At 39.7% G+C, this 16879-nt stretch overlaps 1 protein-coding gene across 4 annotated transcripts in view; it reads left to right on the forward strand.

Annotated features, from left to right (window-relative positions):
* The first annotated feature begins 441 nt into the window (after window positions 1-441).
* NR2C2 (nuclear receptor subfamily 2 group C member 2) overlaps window positions 442-16879 on the forward strand; it is a 38111-nt gene continuing 21673 nt past the window's right edge. The window contains exons 1-8 of one of the 4 annotated variants that reach the window (XM_033071559.1): window positions 628-715; window positions 3783-3866; window positions 5136-5235; window positions 11575-11685; window positions 12543-12743; window positions 13893-13995; window positions 14975-15154; window positions 16730-16877. In XM_033071559.1, coding sequence (XP_032927450.1) covers window positions 11614-11685; window positions 12543-12743; window positions 13893-13995; window positions 14975-15154; window positions 16730-16877 — 704 coding nt within the window. In that variant the 5' untranslated portion in view covers window positions 628-715; window positions 3783-3866; window positions 5136-5235; window positions 11575-11613. Of the gene's footprint in view, window positions 716-965; window positions 1051-3186; window positions 3443-3782; window positions 3867-5135; window positions 5236-11574; window positions 11686-12542; window positions 12744-13892; window positions 13996-14974; window positions 15155-16729; window positions 16878-16879 lie in introns of those variants that run through there. The other 3 variants (XM_033071560.1, XM_033071561.2, XM_033071562.1) reach the window with 3 other exon arrangements.

The raw sequence follows: 16879 nt of genomic DNA on the forward strand, positions 1-16879 counted from the left end.
ACCTCAGCAGCATGCAAACCTGTTCCGTGCTTACCACTGTGTACTTGGGGGCACCTACAGCCAGCCTTACCCTAAAAGCCCTGATCAATGATACTGACTTTACAAAATTAAATAAAAACTCGCCAGTCTGGAGGTGGCGTTTGTGAGCGCCTGCTCAACTGTGAGCCCACCTTTGACTGCATCTTCAGCGGGAACCAAGGTACACCTAGAACATCAATACCACCGGCGCACTGGACAGCCACCGCCAATCCACTACCTCCGGCTTCTAGCTCCTCAAGAGTCTCCTGAGCGAGAGGGACAAAGGCGGTGAACGTACCTTCCCCTCGCTGCTCCAGAGGCCAGGCTCCTCCCGGCACTTCCCCAGACCGGCCGGAGCGGTGCGGGGCTCGGGAGGCCCAGGTAGCCCGGTAGCCCCTCCCCGCCGCCAGCCCCGCCCCGCGGGGGATGGAGGGGCCGCAGCCGGGCGGGCGCTGCAAGAGGAAGCGGGGACGCGCTCCTGGGCGGCGGCGGCGGGGTCACGAACTCTGACCTGTCACAGGGCACGGCACACACACCAAAAACACCCCCGACCCCAACACAGCCCCGGCCCCCTCCCCTCCGCGGGCCCCACAGCCCCTTGCCGCCCCCGCGGGGGGAGGGAGGGCCGCTGCTGGGCACCGGCCTGCCCGGGCCCGGTCGGGTCACCGCCACTGCACCTTTGGCGCCCATTCCTGAGGTAAAAACATTTTCTTAAATTGAGGCGACCCGGTGGGTTTGTTTCGTGGGGGCCCGGACGAGGGAGGGGGCGCGGGGAGGCGGCAGCGGGCCCTACTCTGGACACCCCCGCGAGGGGAGGGGTGGGGTGACGGTGGGTTTAGGGGAGGGGGATTGCACGGCTGTGGTATTTGGCTGGTAAGCGAGCACCGGCCGTGGTCTGGCCTGATCTGCCGCTCCCGGAGAGAGAGAGAAAAAACAACCATTGTGGCGTGCTGGGCCGATCGGCGGGGCAGTGCCGTGCCGGAGCCACTGGTGCAGCGTGGGCCGGCTGAGGTCGGAGCTGGTCCGGTCGCGGTGAGCAAAGTCTGCTGTCCAAGGGGCGTAGGGTGATGGTCGCGGGGATGACAAGCGCGGGACACACAGAGAGACAGAAGATGGAGTCTGAGCGGGCGGAGGCGGCGGCTTGAACCCGACCCTTTTACCTTTGCCACCGGGAGGGCGGAGGGGAGGGGGCGGCGGGTACTTTGCATACGGGGCTGAGACCGCCGCCATCTTACCCGCCGCTTCCTCACTGCCATGCCTGGGCCTCCTCTAGGCAGACACAAGGCTATACCGGAGGGGAGGGGAAGGGGCCTAATGGCGGCGGCAGCAGCCCCGCCTGGGTTCTGGCGGGCGGCCAGCGCCGCCATCTTGTGCTCAGTGAATCCCCGGGGGGCTCTACCTCCGCTCGAGGGGCGGCCCCGCCACCATTACAAGCGGGTGACTCGGCCAATGGGCGCTCTGCGGGGGAGCGCTGCTCCTGTCGTGAGGTCATTGGTCGGGCCTGGGGGCGGGCCGGGGGCGTGGCTCGGCGGGGCGCGGGGCGGGAGCTGCCTAAGGCCCTTCAGCAGCGGACGGGGCGCGGCGCAGCCAATGAGGGCGGGCGGTGCGCGTGGCGCAGCCAATGGGGGCGCGGCAGGCCCGGCGCGGCCTGGCCGCTCTGTTCCTGCTCGGCCGGCGGTGCCGGGTGCGGGCCCGGCTCCGGCCACCGGGACGATGTACCAGAGACTGCCGGCAGGGCCGGACCCGCTCCTCGCGCGTCTCGCCCATGGCAGCCTGCCGGAGGCCGCTCGGTGTAGCCGAGTCGAGCTTACAGCGTAAAGGACCTCGTCTCCTTAATACAGAGGAACAAATTTCAATAAGTTTGAATGCGGCGTTTTGCCATGTCTTGTCAGTAGGCCAAAACCCTTAGAACCTCTCAAGTGGAATTTTTGACTTGCTTTTGATGTTTCACTGCATCTTAGGGAAAGATTAATGGTTTTACGCTGTGTTTTGGACAGCATATACTGAGCTGGCTGCCACCCTATTACACTGAAAATAATTTCCTAGTTTTTAAGTTTCACCTCTTTTGTTAATTTGTTTGGGAGGTTTTGTTGTGGTTGTCTTACAAACTGTTGCTCGGGGCTTTTGCGGTTGACACCATTAAGAAGCTTGGCATGGCTATGTATGGTCTCTGTGCTTCAGCTGGATTTGATCAGATAGTCTCAGCTTAAGGTTTCTTTTACGAAGGTCGAAAGTACAAAAAGCCTTGGTGATAACACCAACAACAGCAAATCTGTCAGAGTAATTTTACACCAAACACTTGTGTTTTGTGTCTGGGAAAGGTACTGTTATGCACAAAGTATCTCATCTGCAGGGTTTCTGTCATCGTGAAGCACTGAGAAAACAGCATGTCATGAGCACATGGTTATGCTTCCTGTGCTTCTTGCTGAATAGAAGAAAAAAAAAGAGGAAGCACTGAAAAGAAACAACTGAGAAACCATCCATAAGCTGGGTTTGGTAGAAATGGTTCATAGTCTTAATCAAGTGCAATAATTCAATATAATAGTGGCAAGCTGTAGGAGAAACTAGCATAAATACAATTTCCGTGGGGATGTCTCAACTTTGATTATGCATTGTTACAAATAATCATTATTTGACATATACAAAATTACTTTCATATTTGTCACCAGATAAGTGAATCCTTGTAATTTAATAAATTTGACATATTTAACAATGTTAGCTTTATAGAAGTTACATTTGAATGGGTGCTAGAGACATGCATACATTTTTCTGTTATTGCTATTTGCTGTATTTTGAAATTTTATATTAAATGATTGCTTTGCAATTACAAGCAGAGTTTTCCAATGAAGCATCAAATAAGCCAGTATTCAGGAATACCTTTTTATCACCTGCACTTCGATCAGAGTATGAAGTCTAGCCCTGTAATTAGCAAGTCACAATTAAAAACTGAGTGCATTAATTGGAAATCTTAATTGAATTTACCTTGGAAGAAACACATCCCTAATAATGATGATTAAAAATACATTGGAAGTAGTTTTTTCTTGTTTCTTTGTCTTTGATTTGTCTTTTTTTTTAACCCCAAAAGTTAAAGGTGGAGTTACTTGGAATACGATAAAATTATCTACAGTATTTTCTTTTCATTGTAATAATACTGTCACATTATATTAAAGAAATAATTTAAATAATGGAAGATAAGTTTTAGATGTAACTGTTTATTTCCCTTATTGTGTAAGATTGCTCTTAAGAATATGGATTAACATGGCAGTTTGACTGACTGACTTGATAAAATTTTGTGCCAAACAGCGTTCTTAGCTTGCTGCTCCCTGGTTCAGCATGTGGTGTAGAAGCAGTTGAACTGCAAGTTTTCTCCTGCCTGAGCTGAGGAAAGCACCTTTGAGATCGGTGACCTCCACACCCTGCATTAGTACTTGACATTGAAATTAGCCCTTTCTCATTTATGAAATTAACATCTCTTCTTTACAGCTTAAATAACATAATGAAAATAGTACATTAGAGACTTAATAAAGTAAAAGAATAACTGTACCTCAGCAGTTTGAACAGCATGGTTCCAGTATGCATGTCCCATCTGTGTATATGTGTGAGTATGTATGTGTGCACACACGTCAATGGCATCTTCTGTTATTTGCCCGATATATCAAGCAGAATTGTAAAATTTCGAAAAGTCATAGCAGAGCTTTCTTTACTACCAAGAAAAAACCCAAACTTTTGTGCCTGATGGAAGTTGCTGGCATCTTTCCGAACAGGTTCTCTAATGGTCTTGTTTCACCATGGCAACCAGTATGGAGGTGCTGGCTCAGCAGGTAGTGGAGACTCAGCAGGTGGCTGAGGTGAGTGACAGATGATATCACAATAGTTGGTTATATGAAATTTTGAAATTAAAAGCATATTAGGGAGTCCCTGCTGTTTACAATTAAGCATAGACAGAACAGAAGTTCTTTATAGAAAAGTGTTCCCTTACACTTTGGGGCAAGCGTGAAACCAGTGCAAGTAGAACATGTTTTGTTCACCCTACTTTGTTGTGGTGGCCTCCATATTAAGAATGCAAGTAGGAAATTCAACAGGAGCTATAGAGAAACTTGGCTGTATTAAGGATTGTTTAAAAAATGAATGCAACAAAATTTCTTGTCATTAGATCATTAGATTGATCATTTGGGACATGGAAAGCTTCTGCACCTAATTTGAATTGTAATCTAGATCCACCACAGTGTTTGAAGTTACATGTTTTACTCATGTGCTATACTGAATTTCCAGCAAGGTAGTTAATTTAGATCAGTTTTTATATTTTGTGCCTACACTTAAAAGAAGAAAAGCACAAAACTTAAAGTGATATTAAGTGATGTCTTAATGCATATTTACTGAAGCTTGGATGCTCAACAGCTGGAAAGTTTAAATCAACTCATAAACTCAAACTGCAAGTGTTCATGGCCCTAGTAAATAATTTATGCACTTTATTCACTATGCAAACTTCAGTGAAAAAATAAACTACATCTCTTGTCTGATGTATTTGTGTTTTAAAATTATTTGGTTTAATATCCTTCAACTTTACTGTGATATTTCATATGGTTATGTAATTAAGGGATTTAACAAATAAAGGGCAAATGAGCTGAGAGACCTCTGTAGATAAGGCCACTTTTCAGACATTAGTTTGGAGTTTTCTTTCACCTATTGAGTTGAGATTACACCTGTATATTAAAAGATATTTTTACTTCAAGAGGAGGCCCTATATAAGAAGACAATGTAAGTTTAATTCTGTTTTTAGAAGTGGATTTGAGATTCCCTACTTAGAAGTACATTTTTTAAAAAGATGCTTCATTCCTTTTAGCATGGAAAATGGCCTGTAAGTAACATCTATGGAATAGTTTCAAGAAACTTCCTGAGCTTTACAGTGAAAGCCAACAAGAGATTTTTCACTCTAGTTTTCTGTATCAGGTATTAATTTGGCAAGCTGCATTTTTTAAAAACACTTCCAAATACACTTGGAAAGAGAAAGCTATAATGGAAATACTGACAAATTTTATACTATTTTGGTAGAAGTTGGTTGCTGTAATAACATCTAAAGCACATGAAATATGTGACATTTGTAATTCCTCGTGCAGGAAATGCACCGTGGTAACATAGTGTGATGGTTGTATCTTGCCACTGGAGAGATCGCTCCATCTCAAGAGTGTATGAAGCTCTGTGATTTCTTCCTGGCCGGTGGGTAAATAGAGGGCTTCATCTCTTTATAGTATTCAGCTGCTGCTTAAATGATATGCCTATGCACTATGTAACACCATGAAAACTTTGTTCATGGAAAAACAGTTGTAAGCAGCATTATCTTGTTAGGAATTCGTTAATACTATGACGATGTTAATACTGAATAATTTCTTTATGAATGGCTGGCTGCCTGCCTGCTATTTGTGTCTTCTCTCAGATAGTTTTTTATGCTGGTAAATATATAACTAGTTATAGTAAAAATTCTATATTTGTACTCATTATATCTTGGAGAAAATGCAGAATCAAACTTGGCACTGGCTTTTAAAAATCAGAGATTTTTCAGAATATCATATTTTTTCTCAAAGAAAATTAAATGGAAGAAGAGGGTCACTGACCATGCACTAAATTTCAGGTTATGAACCATGAGAGACAAGCTGCAACCAGATCACCTAATGCAAATATCAGCATCTTTACCTATATCGGCATCCCTTTTTCAACATAATTGCCACATATGTAGTGCATGGGTTATTGAGAACTGTGATGCCAAGCACCAAATCAGACTGTTGTGCAAGTAGGCTGCATATTGTTTCTCTGTCTTAAGCAATAGTTCATCAGCTTTGTTTATCATGAAACTGAATTATTCACAGAAGTTGCTGAGCGTACTCCTGTGTTGCATGTATTTTTGTACTTACTCTATTTTTAGGACTTTTAAAATTGTTCTTGTAATAGTTTCAAAGGGTTTCACTGCTTTTGCTTGCTTCTGCTTTATATAGTGTTGCTTATTTAATTTTTTTCCAATTGTGCATTTCTGAACAGATTGGATGACAGTTCCATTTTTAGTGTTTGAAGCTACCATTACTTACAGTTCATGAAACTGAAGAACAGAGAGCAGCTAGGGAATTCGGAGGGAATTTCAGCAGTTTCTCCTCATCTTAAGCAGCTTTTGAAAAGCAGGAAAAACACTTAAGCCTTACTGCAAAAATAAGTAATGCTGCTTTTCTCAAGTATTTATTTAGTACTATCACTCTGCAATATGCAAGTGGCCTAGGTGCAGTCCCAGCACCAACTTAGATCTGACTTGAATACTGTTTAGGAAAAGTGTGTTTCTTTTAAAGTGGAGGTGCGTTCTCTGTGTAGTAATTTCAATACAAAACTTTAACAATTTTTAAACAGAGCTGTCTTGGGCAGTGGGGAGGAGGGGAGAATGGGTGGTGGTGGAAATAAAGGCTATTCCATCTTTCCAACAGCAGCTCTGGTGTGACCAGGAATAATTTTTAGTAGTTGCTTAAAATGTCCTTGGCTAACTCTCTGACAGCCACAAACTATTCTTGGTGCATCCTTTTTCCTCACAGAGGCTACAGGGAGAGAGTCACATGAGGTGACTGTTGAGCCCTGTGCTTCCTGAATCTTGTTTATGACAGATGCATTGCTGGAGAATTTTCAGTTGCTTTCAATTCCCTCAGTGTCCTGATAGGAAACTTTCAAAGTCTTGAGCCATTTGGAAAGCATGTTTTACCATGGCACTCAAAAAGTACTGGATATCTTAGTCACATAAAATATTTTCATGACCCTCCTCAGACATCTCATGACATGTTACATCATAAGCAGTTCCACAATTCAGATTTTGGTCCAGATGAAGACAGTGTGCTGGAAAAGGGGAGTGGAAACACTGTTGTTCTGATGGAATAAAGTTTTACTTACTTTGTTTCCAGAATTAATGAAATGTGACTTAAGACCCTTTATATTTAAAATTTTATTGCTATCATTGGCCACTTGTTCATTTCTGGTGATCATTCATAGTGGAATTGTGATGCAAAGTCTTCTCAAACAATTTTTGGCTTTTCTCAAGTTTCTGTTAACGGTAAAAGACCTAGAGATACCATGAGCCTGAGAGGTATCTCACAGAAAGTGCTCATGGGAGTAAGGAGATCATATCTGGTTTAGGCAGTTTAGCAGCATTTGAACTGAAGACTCTTACCAGATGTGGCATAGCTGCTGGTATAATAAACGTGTGTGGGGTGTCACATAAGAGCTGCTGCAGGTGTGCCAGTTGCAGGTTCTTCTGTGACGGTTGCCATTTCATGTGCTATACAAAATCTTGCACTGGCATCCTATTAGGGCAGTTAAACTAGAGTTCTTCTAATGGTGAATTCAGCTTCTATCTGCCATCCTACAAAGGATCCAAGTGGTCTGGAGAGCTAATTCCAAAGAGAATAACTGAAACTTTTTTTAGATATCTTACACCTGTGAAGGAAATATATTTGGATATACATTTTCTGTAAAAACCTATTAATACTCATTACAAAACATATGTAGGGAAAAATAAGTCTATTTGATTTGAGTTGCAGGTGTAAAACTTGGTACTGTATTTTTCATTGAAAATTTTCAGTTGTTTTTTGGGTGCAGTTAAAAATATTTGGTCTGTGATGACTTAATTATGCTTTAATTAATATTATAGCAAAGAGAATAGAAATTATTGCCTCTGAAATGGGTTTACACACAGGGTATTCAAGCAATATAATTACTTTGGCTTTTACTGGAGTGAATATAGAAAATTATTTTTCTGCTTAAGTTAGAAAAGATTAGAGGCTTTAAAAATTCCTCTCTTTGTGGCCAGTGGATTATTCCTTCAATTTATTGCTCAAATACTGCTTTTATAATCAACTGGGGGTGGGGGGGAAATAAGTATTGAAAATTTGTTTAGTCAGTACAAAAATTTACTATATATGTACATCTGCTCATACAAACACAGATGCATATTTGCATGATGGGCAAATCAGTAAATTACTGTATAAACTTGTCTATATGCCTATGAAGAAACCTTATTTATTTCTAATGACATAAAATAATGAAATGCTTGGAGAAGCTTAGCTTCAAACTGCTAATTTTATATATACAGATCTATTTTATATATATGCACCCATCTGCTGGAAGTTTACTATGATTTCAGCTAAAATTTAGAAACTTGAAAAAAGTAGAAAAAATAAGGTTAATGTACAATTACATGAATTTATGTTTTAAAATGGGAAAATTATTAATAATTTAAACAGAAGAAACCAAATTTAATTTTCCCAGCCTTCAATATGCACCTAATTGCCATATACTTGTTTTTAGTTTAATGATGAAAAAGGTAGATACATATGTGTTTAAGGAATTTTTATATTTCTTGAGCTTTGTGCAGATTTTCTGTGTCCCTTAAGACAAATAATTATTAATTTCTCTAAACTTCAGCATATGAAATTATTGCTAGCGGTACTTACTGGTTTGAGAACCCAAACAATTGTAATCCAGATACAAATAATACTTTCTTCTACTAGATCACAGTTAGTTGACCTAACATTTACTGTGTACCCTTTCTGTAAATACACTCCTTTAGGTAATTCCATATAGATACTATTTTTGGAGAGATGACTGTGAGATGACTGTGCTTTCTGTCAAATAAAGGGCCTAATTTCAATAGTGAGTATATTTTTGTGCTAAGGAGTCCCTGAAATTATGAGAAAATACTAATGCTGCTTAGACACCTAAGTTACTCATTTGCCGCAGAAGCTTTCATAGTGGAAGTCCACTGGATTTTGTTGTTTATTGTTATTGGTAAGTTTGTTGTTGTAAAACTAGTCAAGTACAGTGTTACTTTCTCAAAATTTCATGTACCGTAACTTCAACAAATTTAACTGTTGAAAATCTTGAAAATGTTTTCTGTTTTCATCCATTTGTCAGCTTTCACTGCAGCTTCATAAAAATGTTTTGTTGTGGAATAAAGATACTCTACAGGGAATCAGATGTATTTTCCTTTTAATTTTGCTAATTTGAAATTAGTTACCTCAAGTGAGATCACATGGCACATGTAGGAACAGGGGTCAGGCCCAGACAGCACGGGTTTAGGAAAGCCAGGTCCTGCCTGTGCAACCTGATCTCATTTTCTGACGAGGCGACCCACCTAGTGGATGAAGGCAAGGCTGTGGATGTGCCTACATGTATTTCAGCAAAGCCTTTGACACTGTCTCCCTGCACACTGTCCCAGAGAGGCTACAGCCCATGACTTGGACAGGTTGGGTTAAGAACTGGTTGTGTGACTGGGGAGTGTTGCCACATCCACTATTCCATCACTACTGGGGTTCCTCAGGGCTCAGTTTGGACCCAGTTCTCTTTAATATCTTTATGGGTGACCTGGATGAGGGGATTGAGGCCGAGGCCAAGGCCAACAGTGTGAGGTTCAACAAGGCCATGGGTCCTGCTGTTGGGTCACTACAACCACACACAGCACTCCAGGCTTTGGGCAGGGTGGCTGGAAAGACACTCAACAGGAAAGGGCCTGTAGGTGCTGGTTGACAGTGGCTGAATTTGAGCCGAGTGTGCCCACATCATACAAGAACGCCAGTGACATCCTGGTTTGGATCAATACTTGCCACTGGTGATGCCACACCTCAAATCTTGGGGTCAGTTCTGGACCCTGTACTGCAAGAAAGATATTGAGGGCCTGAAGTGTGTCCAGAAAAGAGCAAAGGATGTGAAAAAGGGTCTGGAGAGTCAGTCATAGGGGTGTGGCTGAGGGGTTTGTTTGGCCTGGAAAAATGAAGGATCAGGGGGACCTTCTCAATCTCTACAACTCCCTGACAGGAAGTGGAGCCAGGTGGGGGACAAAAGGAAATGGCCTCAAATTGTGCCACAGACGGTTGAGGTTGAGCATGCTTTGCAAATGCAGAAAAAGACATGGCTGTTTAGTTCCAAAATGCAGGTACCTTATTGCTGGCTGTCTTTTTCCTTGAAGAATGTGGAAGAATAGATTATTCTTTATTTCCAAGCTGCCTGCAGTACATTGTGGTGTAAGATTTGAAGATGCATCAATGAAAGGCTAAGGATTCTACAACTGAACAACTGTAGAACAGTTTTAAAAGACCTTCTTACTCTAATTTAGACCTTTTAAAGGGTGCAGAGCTTTGTTAACAATTTGGCATAGAAAACAAGAAGATCATCAATTAAATGTGTTCTCTAAGAATCTGGATTTTTGGGAGTCTTTTTTTCTCATCTAGGTATCTTGTTTTCTGCAGCTGAAAGCTTTGAATTGTCCAATAATTAGAAGATGCCTCTTATATCTACATCCCTCCTGTCTGTTTTTCTCATTTAACATGCAACTTTTGTGACCTGTGTATTGAAGATAATTGGAGATTGTATGTTCAATTTAGATTATACTTCCAGGGTATGTGGGACTATTTATGGTACAGGCAATAGGGGAGTAGAATGGTATGGTTTCATTAAGTCTTGTTTCTTTTAATACCTCTGCTTCACCAGTAGACTGTAGTTCATATTCCTTGCTATCCAAACTGTTTTTTCTTTCATAAATGAACTTTTCTGTATGTTAAACAAAGATTTTTCAAAGCAAGCTAAAATTGAAACTACCCTGTTGTCCAGTTGTACGAATTTTGATGTAATTCCAAGATTATTTAAAAGAGGATTTGACAAAAATATCTTGTGATCATCCTTGTGACCATGTGGTTTTGGACACGTTACTACATATAACAGGTTCATAGAATGGTTTAGGTTGGATGAGACCTTCAAGATTGTCTAGTCCAACTCCCTGCCATGGGCAGGGACACCTTCTACTATCCCAGGTTGCTCCCAGCCCCAATGTCCAACCTGGCCTTGGACACTTCCAGGGATCCAGGGGCAGCCACAGCTTCTCTAAGCACCCTGTGCCAGGGCCTGCCCACCCTCAGAGGGAACAATTCCTTCCCAATATCCAATGTAAATGTTATCACAGATGATTAATTCAACATTTAACATTTTTGCTCTGAAAACAGCTTTGCAAGGGGTGTTTTTCAGGCTGAATACTCAGAACTAAATTTGCATTATAGTTTGGTAGTCTAGAAAGGTATGGAATAGAACAAGAAACAGGAGTACTCAAAGTAGTGCCAAAGTTAATCTCTGTCATTCAGAAGTACTTAGAAATTATTAAAAGGGAAACTTCTTTACCTTATTTATATATGATGTATTTTATTTTTACAGAAGCAAAAAATTAGACAAGTGTATAATCAAAAATTGAATAAAATATTTCTGCATTTTAGTAAGCTAAAGGATCATACAGTACTTACCCAGTGATTCATTTGAGCAGAGTGGTGGTGGTAGTGGTGGTTTGGTTTTGTCAGGTTCACTCCATTTCCAGATAAAGAAAATATTCTGATAATTCACTGAAAGCCAGTCCAAGTTGGTTAAAGGACTGTAACCTTTCCAGTAAATTTAGATTCTAAACTATAGGGCTATCTGATCTCCTATAAATATAGGTATTTTTAGAAGTGTTCAGTACCTTAACAGTGAATTAAAATTCTTTGTTATTTACAGGTGCCGACTGTTCAGACTTCGCTATCTGAATCTCCAGTGATGACCAGCCCTTCCCAGCGTATCCAGATAATTTCCACAGACTCTTCTGTAGCTTCTCCTCAACGCATTCAGGTAAAAATTTATTAATTAGCCAACTATCACATCTTTTCTTTTTTTTCTCCTCTTCCCACTTAACTTCACACAAAAGCATGCTGAAGACTATGGAATACTTCCTTTAAGTCTTGTAAGAACAGATTATTTTTAGAGAAAACTAAAATTCTTTCTCCCTCAGTATTTTTTTGGTGCTGACTAGATGGCTGTATATAGTAGTTAGCCAGTGAGGAGTATTTACACAGGTTAAACCTTGCCTACACAAGCAAATCTCCTGAGCCTTGGCCACAGCAGAGGGTGGGATATTGTCAACAGAAATCTGAGATAGTCTCCAAGTGCATTCCTCTTCCCACTTATTTAGGAGCCAATAGGAGATTAATCTATCTATTCAGCACAAAGTTTGCTTTCAGGAATGCTTCACAGTGGGTCTTTGTTACTGGGAGATAATGAAAAGATGTCATTAATGTATCAGTGTATTCAGCGGGAAATTATATAGGACTTGCTAAATTTTAATTAAATACCAGTGCATATTGATATGGTTACTCTACCAAGCAAAACAGAGATCATGCTACCAGACATCTGTATCAGAAACATAAATCTTCCATCATACGAGAATCTTGAGTATTGGCATGTAAAACAATAAGGCTGCCTGATTCCATCTTTTGTGGACAACTTTAGGGAGTAACATCTTATGTAAAATTTGTAGGTAAAAAATGCATAGGTAAATATTAACTGGAGAACATCTTCTTAGTGCCATCCATAAAGAAAAATTGGAGAAAGCTTCTTTGTAATTTTTCACTGATATAATTCGGAGATGGAATGAAAGGTTTTAAAACATAAAATTTACTGTGGTCATGAATATCTTCAATGTTTTACAGATTGTGACAGATCAGCAAACAGGTCAGAAAATTCAAATAGTGACAGCAGTGGATTCAGCTGTGTCTCCAAAGCAACAGTTCATTTTAGCTAGTCCAGATGGAACTGGTGCAGGAAAGGTGATCTTGGCAGCACCTGAGACATCTAATGCCAAGCAGCTCATCTTTACCACCACAGACAACATTGTGCCAGGCAGAATTCAGGTAAATACAGTAATTTAGATAAACCATGGAATTTTTGATTTAATTTTTTTTGTTTCCAAATTAAATCTAAATTGCTTTAAGACCAATTGCAGTAGTTTTCTCATTACATGGATCAGACATACTAGTTTTAGATTTCACTGTTCAATCATAAATCCCTCAGTCTTCACCTACCTCATGTACTCCATGGCACTCATCATCCCTTGTTCACGTTCCAAAGACATAAGTGAATACTTAAGATAGAACTTGTGAGAAATACCAGGATTTCTTAGTCTGCTCAAGATTCACATATATACAGAGATTCAGCTCACCTGAGCAAATTTACATGAGTTTATACTTTACATTCAGTATCAAGTCACTGCAATAAAGTGCTGTTGGTTTTTTGTGGGTCTTGAGCATAATCTACATGAACAGGAGCTTTGCAAAGCCAAGGATGTAACCAGTAATTTCAGATGAAATTTCAGATTTCTTCCTAGTCTTAAAAAAAAAAGTGCCTCGTCTCTCTTGTTACTGCTACAATAAAGAATATTTTACAGGAAGAAGAGTAATTTTTACGTAAATATTTTTAAAATGGTATTAACAGTCTTCTAAAATTAATTTTTCCATCTAAATAGGATATCTGACATTACAGAGGGGTTGGGTTTTTTAACTTTTCTTGGTTAAATAGAGTGTTCAGTACAGAAGTTTTGGAATCCAAGGCGTTTGGAAGCTTAACTGTTTCTATGGTAGATCTGAGCTCCAGGCTATCCCCTTTGAACCATACATCCCTAATAGCTAGAGAAGAGATAGATAGGAACAGCATCTGAAAGCCAGCTGTCTTTGGCTAAAGATAGCAGCTGCTTGAGAATATTTGCAAGAAGGGAAAAAGACTGTTGATTGCACAAGTGAGGAAACATTTGTACTAAACAAAGCTAGCAGTTTTATTTGTAATTTGTTTTGATATGACTGTTTCAAAACTCACTCTTGTCAGCAAGAACTCTCACTAAGTTGCATTTTATACTACTTAATTTCATTCCACATGCCATACTTCTTCATAATCCTACTTATTCATAAATTCTCCTCTTAGATGATACACCTATTTTATTCTATAGGCAAAGCTCCTTACCTTCATATCTGGCTAATGACATCTTTTTACATGGAATTTTTCTTCAGATAGTGACAGACTCTGCTTCAGTGGAACGTCTGCTAGGAAAAACTGATGTTCAACGGCCCCAGGTAGTAGAATATTGTGTAGTCTGTGGTGATAAAGCATCAGGTAAGGAAGCCTACATAGTGGTATTGAAGAAACGTGCTTGAAAGGATGACTGGGATGAAGAGATGATTTTTTTCATGTGCTTTAACTGATTTCAGTTATGCTCATGGAAAAAGCAATTGAGATTTTAAATGGAAAAATATATCATACTCTGTATCTATACACAAAAAATAGCTAAACTCTGCTTGGAAGAATATTGGGTTTTTTTCCCTTGAACTGAAGCATATGATAAATTAGCTGAAAGATAAGATAATGATTCATTTGCTCCTGGCAATTGAAAAAGACTACTTGAAGCACGTAGTCAAGTTCCCTCAGTGATGCGCAGCCATGAAATAAACATGTCACCTAAAAGTGTCTAACTAGTCCAAGAAAAGGCTTCCTAGTGTTCTTTACCAAACTTAACACTTCCTGGTAGAGTTTGTTCTACTATCACAAAACAAGGCAAGAACAGATCACATGAATCCTCAGTGTTTGAGATCCATGCAGTAACAAGGAGTCTTAAGATAAAATTTTTATATTAGTCAAGGAGTGTTCTGTGCTTTCATCCTAGAGAGATACCAGAATTAATATGGACAGTAAATTTAAATGAAGACTGCATTTTAAATTTTGGTGTAAAATTGCTTGTTTTCTAAAACTACTTGAACTCTTAGCTGGTATGTTCTCTAAATGTATCCTATGGTCTATAACAGCAGACAGAATTGTATCTGTACTTACGCAGAATGGGAACTACACCTTCATCAACTGCACATTCAGAAATAGGCTGAGCCTTTCTCTCTTCTCTCCACTCTCTCACCAAAACCCCTGACAATAGGTAAACCAGAAGCACCTTTTGAGACTGTCGTAATGCTTTCATGGTCCAAAATGTTGGTACAAATACAAAACACATTTAAAGGCTGACTTAGTGTTTTACTTGCTTAAAATGAATATTTCTATGCTAAAATGTAAGTAATTTCCATCTGATAACAATATATACATTTCCTAGGTCGTCACTATGGTGCTGTCAGTTGTGAGGGATGCAAAGGCTTCTTTAAAAGGAGTGTAAGGAAGAATTTGACCTACAGTTGCCGTAGCAACCAGGACTGTATCATCAATAAACACCATCGGAATCGATGCCAGTTTTGTAGGCTTAAGAAATGTCTAGAGATGGGCATGAAAATGGAATGTGAGTGTTAAGTACTCAGTGTGATATTGTGCCTACCAAATAACAGTTATGTGGACTACCATTTGTTAGTGTGTTCTCTCTGTTTTGGTATATGTTGGTTGAAGGAAATGGAACTTTTCGTCAGCATCTAGTGCACTTTTCTTTCATCACCATTTTATGTCCGAGGGGCAGTAGTGGTTTCTTTTGAAACATGTCCCCAAGTACTGTTGACTTTGAGGAGCCCAGTTACAGCCTCACTTAGAATGCATACTCCAAACACAGTGTATGTTTAAAATAGAAAATATTTTGACATGGGTTGACATGAATCTGAGTCCAATATTCTGTTTTGAGAATCTGCTTTCCTTTTGGTTTATTTTTGTAGCTTTTTCAACCAGTGATATAAAGCAGTTAGGTTTTTTTCCCCCTCTTTTAAAATTTTTATTAATTTGATAATTTGTGAGCAGTGTTTTATGAGGCATTGAATAAACTGTCATATGTTTTAAGATATGCCTTCATGTTTGTATGCAGTACTGCATACATTTCCAGTGGTAACAGCCAAACACTTGTTTCAATATATTTTTGTTTTCAGTTTCCATCACCTATTCTTCAATTTAACACTATGTGAAACAATTACAAGGTTGTTTTGTACAAGAAAAAACTGCTGCACATCCAGAAAGTAAATCTTTCTAATCCCAGTATGATTAGGGTTTATGCTTATTGACTTCACTGGCTTTGGGTCAGACTTCTGATTAATTAATATGTATTCACCAAGTCAATAAATTTGATATGCCAACTTTTAAGCCCCTAAATTTTGCTAATAGTAACAATATTAACAAAAATACAATCAGGAACAAAGTAACTCTTGCTGGTTGAAAGGATAACTTTCTGTAATGTGTTCAATAATAGCATTTTAATACTATGAAGATGCACTTTTCACTTTCTTTAAAAGTTGCAAAGTAACTGCTTCTTACTATTTTTAATAAAACATTTGCTATACTTGTTTAGCACTTCTGAGACTGAGCTTAGTTTGTTTCAATTCTCAAGTATAAATACAGATTATGACAGCCTTAGTTTTGGAACACTTTTCCCTAACTGGCTGGAATTAATGGCTGTGAGTGAAGTGTATGTTGTGCAGAGAATCCTCTCAAGGAATTAACCTGCATTTCTCAGGTAACTTGCCTCTCCTGACTTTTTCAGGATTCCTTCTGGGTTTGCATTGTTTTGTGTCATCCATAATAGGAATGTGCCTAACATTTAGATACAGCTGTGCCTGTAAAAAAAAGATAAACAAATTGAAAACACAATCTGTAGAATCTTCCATCTTATCACATGCCAAAAAAAAGAGCAGTATTCAGTATTTTATTCCAGATCAATAAAACTTGAAGCAAAAGATCAATCTATCATTTCTTAGTTAAAAGTATGTATAAAAATACACATATTCACAGATACAGTAACATTAGAGCTGGTGTTTCTTCACTCTTGGTGTTGAATTTCCAGTTTTGCACTGAGCTCGTACACTGTTATAACTGCAGGAATTTTACTTACTTTTTGTATTTTTTGTTTGAATTATTTCCTTTCAAATCTGTCTTTATGTAGCGGTTCAAAGTGAAAGAAAGCCTTTTGATGTGCAACGTGAAAAACCAACCAACTGTGCAGCTTCTACTGAAAAAATCTACATAAGAAAAGATCTTCGAAGCCCTCTAATAGCAACTCCAACATTTGTGGCAGATAAAGATGGAACACGGT

Source organism: Catharus ustulatus, chromosome 13 (assembly GCF_009819885.2).
Source record: "Catharus ustulatus isolate bCatUst1 chromosome 13, bCatUst1.pri.v2, whole genome shotgun sequence".
Lineage (NCBI taxonomy): Eukaryota > Metazoa > Chordata > Aves > Passeriformes > Turdidae > Catharus > Catharus ustulatus.